This window comes from Lucilia cuprina, chromosome 4 (assembly GCF_022045245.1).
Source record: "Lucilia cuprina isolate Lc7/37 chromosome 4, ASM2204524v1, whole genome shotgun sequence".
In the NCBI taxonomy this organism is placed as follows: domain Eukaryota; kingdom Metazoa; phylum Arthropoda; class Insecta; order Diptera; family Calliphoridae; genus Lucilia; species Lucilia cuprina.
In genome coordinates this window covers 53,794,691-53,801,640 of record NC_060952.1, presented here as the reverse complement: position 1 = coordinate 53,801,640, position 6,950 = coordinate 53,794,691, and the positions used below count along the sequence as shown (strand labels likewise).

Below are 6,950 nucleotides of genomic sequence, written 5' to 3'. Positions count from 1 at the left end.
TAAATATAAATATAAATATAAATATAAATATAAATATAAATATAAATATAAATATAAACATAAATATGAATATGAATATAAGTATAAAATAAGTAAGAAATTATAGTCGGGCGAGGCCGACCGTATAATACCCAACACCTAGGGTCACTTACATACATAGATACATATATATTTACATACATATTTTTTCATTTTTAGGATATGAAAATATATTGCAAAGCTCTCCAAATTTCTCAATACCGTATTTTATGGCTGAATCTAAGTGATATTTTACAAACACTAGGTAATACTTACGCCAGGACATATTCAACGTACTGCTTATTTATGTAAGTATTCAATTTATTTAATATTCTTTGAAATATTTACCTGTGTTGTAAATACTTGTTCTGACAATTATCGCAATTTCATTTTAAAAGTTTACGAAAAACTTTAAACATTTTATTTTTAATTAAAATAAAGAAATTGACCAATTCACAAAACTCTTCTATCTACCTATGCACAGTGGGGCAGAATGGAAATTTTTTGGAAATAAATCTGGCATTTCTAAACGGCTGAGCGTGAGCGTAGCCAAGGAGTATTCGAGTTTAAGTTTTGAAGATGAACCCCGCAGATGCCCCAGGGACGGAGCTGTGGCGGCTCAAAGTAGGGTACCTACGACATGTAAAATTTTTAAACTCGTGCCATTTTTTTTTGTTTTTCACCCAAATTTTTCTGAAAGCGCTCGATGAGATCTTGAAAAAACATGCTTGGACATACTACTTACCTCTTATAATATCCGAGATATAGGCATTTAAAAATTTAGTGATACAAAATTTACCATACCTTGGTCCGCCTTTTTTCGAATACCGGGCGTAATTTTGGACCAAATGGACTCAATTTTTTCTTGTTAGTTAGACAACAAAATTTCCAATAATATACAAAAATTTTCAGATCAATATCATCCAGATCCAAAAATATACGTTTTTTAATTTAAAAATTCAAAAAATTTTAGATTTTTGCCGTTTTTTTTGCCCAAAATGTGTCTTAACTCTTTTATTAATAAAATAAAATTTTCTTTAAGAATATATAACAATTTTATAATTTTCTAAAAGGCATCTTTACGCAGAACGCTTTGGCGTAAAAAACTTGTCCCATTTTTTGAAAATGTTGCCACTGCGTCCTTCCGAATATGACCTATTTTTTATCAAAACTTCAAATTTGGGCGACATGTTCTAAAAGCCCAAAGCTGGGATCAGAAAACTGAAAGCAGTTTTGGAAACCTTAATATGTTTTCTATTTACTCCCAAAGTATTTTCCCAGCCCTGAAAGAAATGTGGACCCTATGGGCAAAAATGTAAAAAAATCCCATTTTTGGGATTTTCATTCCTATTTTTGGGAATTGCGGGATGCCCTTTGACCTTTTCAATTTTTTTTTTTTGCATTTTCTTATTTGAAATGACAAATTTAACAAGCGTTGAAGATTTCATTGAGTTTTGTTCATAAATAAAGATTTTGTCATATATTACATATTTGTTAAATTTCTAAAAGTATGATTTATATCAAAATTTTAATGGGGTCGCAGATAGCTACAACAATTTAGTCCATATTTATCCCTTATATATTTATATTTTTAGTTAGATATGGAAATTCTCGACCCTTTACAAAAAATTTCAGGCCAATATCTCAATTACATGCAAAAATATGTTCATTTATACCTGTGTCCTTTAATTTCATATTTTTCATATTTTAGTATTAAGTATGACAGAACATACATTTGGTGTTGAATAAAATATTTGGACAATTTTTAAAAATTATTTAGTTAATTATTTTATTAAAGACTATAACATTGTATATACAATAAAAAAATATAATTTTATTATGAGCCACGCACAACAACACCTAAATCACCCCACACAAACCACTTTTCCGGCCCACCGAAATATAAAACACAATTTAATACAATATCATCAGTTAGTATAATAGCTTTTTTATTTGAACTGTTTATCTTAAACATAATACAATTAATTCTTACAACCTACTTATATAGTTAATTCCTAACACTACTTATTTTCTATAAAATAATCTGTCATATCGGTATACATATCCTTTAAATATTCCTCGTTTTGAGATGATAGAGTTTCATAACAAATCCATCTTTTCCGCATAGTTGAAAGAACAGGATCAGAAGATAGAAGTAAACTATTAAAAATATCTGCATTTTCTTATTTGAAATGACAAATTTAACAAGCGTTGAAGATTTCATTGAGTTTTGTTCATAAATAAAGATTTTGTCATATATTACATATTTTTAAATTTCTAAAAGTATGATTTATACCAAAATTTTAATAGGGTCGCAGATAGCTACAACAATTTTGTCCATATTTATCCCTTAATATCTTTTTTAGTTAGATATGGAAATTCTCGACCCTTTACAAAAAATTTCAAGCCAATATCTCAATTACATTCAAAAATATGTTTACTATTACCATGTTACATATTTACCATTAAAATAGTGTTAACTCTTCGAAGCAACTCCTTGTCGATTCCAGTTATTTTTGAAGTAATTTTAAAATCACGAAAAACCTTCTCGCCGTATTACCGTCATTTGTACTACCGCAACTTGGAAGTGGTTTGTCGATGTTTAATCCCATCTGAACTTTAAATTCTTCTTGGATTTTGCTTTTTTTCCGCAGCTCTCAGTTCTTTCAATTCTTCATTATTTTTTGTTGATTTAGTAAGATTCTCTGGCACACTTCTATATTTGAGGTCGTCTGTTATGTGTAAAGTATAATCCAAAAATCGTATTCTGGCATGAAGTGGTGAAATTCCGAAAGACAGGACTTCTTCATTAATACATCTGATTTGTCTATATTTGAGAATTGCGACTTTTTCTCATTACATATTGAGCATCTCCAGAAGGAAGAAGTTTCTGTTATGGTATTGCTGACCTTTCCATCAATTATTGTTAAGCTTAGCTGATATGATACGTTAATAGAGAATTCCTTTATTTTTATGCAAATGGGCTGCAGTGCATTTATTTCATCTTTTAAATAAGGAGTGAGATCGAAAAATTCTTAACACACGTTTTAAATCACATTTTTCAACCAAAGTATTATTTGATTTTTTTTTGATCAAGTTACCTTTGAAAAACATGTCAGTTATTATGTGTAATGTCAATTAATTTTTTTTGTTAATCTGATTAAAATGAGTGACCAGAAAAAAGTGCGTACTGAAATTATTAAATATTTTCAACTAAACCCAAGTTGGCCAAGCATACAAAGGTCTGCCGTCAAACTGTTTCCAATGTTATTAAACAGTACCGGGAGAACTTGTCAGTTGATAGAAAACCTGGTTCAGGTAGAAGGAATGGTCCACATGATGTTTCTAAAGCAAAAAAAATAGAACGCATTTTCAGAAGAGCTCCCAACACATCCGGTAGGAAAGCAGCTCCGTTAGCTCGGTTAGCTCAGTGCTCGGACTATTTGGTACGAAAAGTTAAAGCTAATGCAGGTTTAAAAACATACAAGGCTCAAAAAGTTCCTGGCAGGAACGCTGCTAAAAATTTAGAGGCCAAAAACAGAGCACGGAAATTGAAGTCAAGTTTTATAAAAAAATATTCTTGCTGCATAATGGATGACGAAACGTATGTTCTGGCAGATTTTTCGCAACTTCCAGGTCAAAAGTTTTATGTTGCTGATGCTCGAGGGAATGTTGAAGAAAAGTTTAGGACCCAAAAGCAGACAAAATTTCCCAGAAAGTTCTTGGTATGGCAAGCAATATGCAGTTGCGGCAATAGAAGCCAATCATTTGTTACAACGGGCTCTATAAATACCGAAATTTACATCAAGGAATGTTTACAAAAAAGGCTGCTTCCATTCATAAGACTTCATAATGTGTCCACTTATTTTTGGCCTGACTTGGCATCCTGTCACTATGGCAAACAAGCCCTTGAGTGGTACAAGAACAATAATGTGGTATTTGTACCAAGAGAGGCAAATCCTCCAAACTGCCCGGAGCTAAGGGCAGTGGAGAGATATTGGGCTCTTGTTAAAAGAGAATTGAAGAGTACAAAAAAGGTGTCCAAAAGTGTGGTAGATTTTAAACGGAGATGGACTACATGTTCGAACAAAGTGACAGAAAGCACTATAAAAACGTTAATGGAAGGGTTTCCGAAAAGGGTTCAAAATTTCATCACTAGTAATTAAAACTATAAAAATATTTTTTTTTTGTATATTATAATAATAATTTGAATCAAATAAAAAAAATAAAGCTGTAAGTTTAGTGGTTTCTTTTTTATAAACATATATGTATGTTAAGAATTTTTCGATCTCACTCCTTATACCTTTAGTCTTAAAGAATAATTCTTTATAATAATATTTTAGTCATATTACTCATTAAAAGTTTGCTCGTTATATTCTAAATGTTCAGATTAATGTAAAAATTCTTCAAAAAATTCAACAGTTTCTCAGATATACGAATTTTTCTATTTGATTCATATGGGCGCTGCAAACCCCGTCACATGAAAGTTTGTTCTGAATATTAAAGTTCTTCGTGTACTATTTTAAGAATTTAGTTGTATAAGATTCTAACTGTAATAGTTTCCAATATAAACGAATTTTTAGATTTAATTTATATGGAAGGTGCCACGCCTCCTAACGCCAGTCCTCCCACATTTCATCCTAAATAATCATATTGACACTAAAGTGGCTCCGACAAAATTTTAGGACTCTAACTGTTACATTATCTCAAGATAAACGAATTTTTGTATTTAATTAATATGGGAGATACCGCTCCCCTCATAGGTAGTCCACCAATTTATTACTTAAAATGTTCACATGGATGTTGAATTTATTCGTACAAAAATTTAAGATTCTAACAGTAATAGTTTCCAAGATAAACAAATTTTTTTATTTAATTTATATGGGAGGTGCCGCTCCTCTCATGGGTAGTCCGCCAATTTATTACCCAAAATGTTTACATGGATGTTGAAGTTTTTCGTGCAAAAATTTAAGATTCTAACTTTAATAGTTTCCAAGATGAACGAATTTTTGTAATTAATTTATATGGGAGGTTCCGCTCCCCTCATGGGAAGTCCGCCAATTTATTACCCAAAATGATTGCATGGAAGTTGAAGTTATTCGTGCATAAATTTAAGATTCTAACTGTAATAGTTTCCAAGATAAACGAATCTCTGAATTTAATTTATATAATCATATTGACAATAAAATGCCTCCGACAAACTTTTATATTATCTGAAATATACGAAGTTTATATTTTCTTAATGTGAGCGTGGCTCCTCGCCCACTTGAAAATTCACAATAAAAAGTAGCCTATTACCTATTCCAGACATACAGGAATACGCTGTGAGGCTAAATGAGGCTTTGTATAGGTCAAATATGGGCCGATTCTCGGTAAATTTGGGAAAAGGATATATTTTTAAACAACAGTTAGTTTTGTTGAGTTTCATTGCGATACAAATGGTTACAAGTGAATTTTAGACGTTTAAGACATTTTTGAAGGGGGGTTTGTATGGGGGATAGGGTCAAATAAGGGTGGATCCTTACGAAAATGTGCAGTGTCATTTATACTTATATAAAACTTATTTGTGCCAATTTTTAGAGAGATAATAGAATATTTGACGTAATTAAGCATTAAAAAGTTAAAATCGGGATGTAAAGGACCGATGTCAACCGTTAGGCTTTGTCCCTGTGCCACAAAAACATGATTGGTCCAAATTTCATCAAATTATCTTGAAAATTGCGGCCTGTACCTTGCGCACAAGGTTTACATGGACAGCCAGCCAGCCGGACAGACGGACGGGCATGTCTTAATCGACTCAAAATGATTATGAATCGATCGGTATACTTAAAGGTGGGAATTGATTGCAGCAATATTTTTGTATGTTACAAACATCAGCACACCCACTATAGTGGTGTAGGGTATAAATATTCCACAATAAAACAAATTAAATGCTTTATTAAAAAAAATCAAAATTTTAATACACTGACTGGTGTAGGGTATCATATTGTCAAATAAGGGCCAATCCTTATGAAAATCTGCAGTGTCATTTATACTTATATAAAACTTATTTGTGCCAATTTTTAGAGAGAATATTTGACGTAATTATGGTATAAAAAATTCAAATCGGTAGGTACGGTTGTATGGGGGTGAAATAATGGACCGATTGCTTAATAAATAAAGATCGTCCGAGTGGATACAATATTGAACTCTTTGGCTGTTGGTTTAGCAATTAAGAATAGAATATTCGATAAAGGCGTGTCTTGGGGAATACCACTATGTATGGGATAAGTGATTGATAATATGTTATTTATTTTAACTATAAATTTTCTTTTTGTAAGAAATGATATGATGCAGTTAAACATTTTTGGACCAACTTTTCATTCATATAGTTTGTATAATAGGAGGGTTTACCAATTCTGTCAAAGGCTTTTTCGAAGTCTATTGACAGAATAGTGTAACGTGCAGTTACAAATCATAATTTACTATACATTCTTCTACTATCAATATCTCTTCTACATTATCACTACTACTACTACTACTATAATTGGCAAAATTATTTATTTGCTAAACGTAATGTGTTATAAGTAGCAAATAGTTTATGTGAGTTTTCATATAAGAGATTGGAGAATTAAGGATTAAGGCAGGCAAGAACCGTGGTACCAAAGTTCTTACTTCACACCGTAACCGAAACTAGTATTTAGCCGAATGAGAGCCGAAGCATTTACCTCATCGGATTGTAGACCGTAGCTATTCGTAATTAGTAATTAGCCGATAGAGAACCGAAGCATTTATCTCGTCGTATCGTAATCAGTAGTTAGCCGATTGAGAGCCGAAGCATTTATCTCATCGGATTGCACGATATTCGTATTATTAAGCCATTAGCCGATTGAGTGCCGAAGCATTTATCTCATCGGATTGCACGATATCTTATTATTAAGTCATTAGCCGAA

The 6,950-nt window shown here is 31.6% G+C and overlaps 1 protein-coding gene across 2 annotated transcripts in view; it reads left to right on the top strand.

The window, feature by feature from the left end:
- The window catches only part of LOC124419436 (gustatory and odorant receptor 22-like), a 300,765-nt gene that overhangs the window by 226,675 nt on the left and 67,140 nt on the right, over positions 1–6,950 (top strand). For both annotated transcript variants that reach the window (XM_046948902.1, XM_046948903.1), the window contains exon 5: positions 199–326. In XM_046948902.1, the coding sequence (XP_046804858.1) occupies positions 199–326 (128 nt within the window). The remainder of the gene's footprint in view (positions 1–198; positions 327–6,950) is intronic.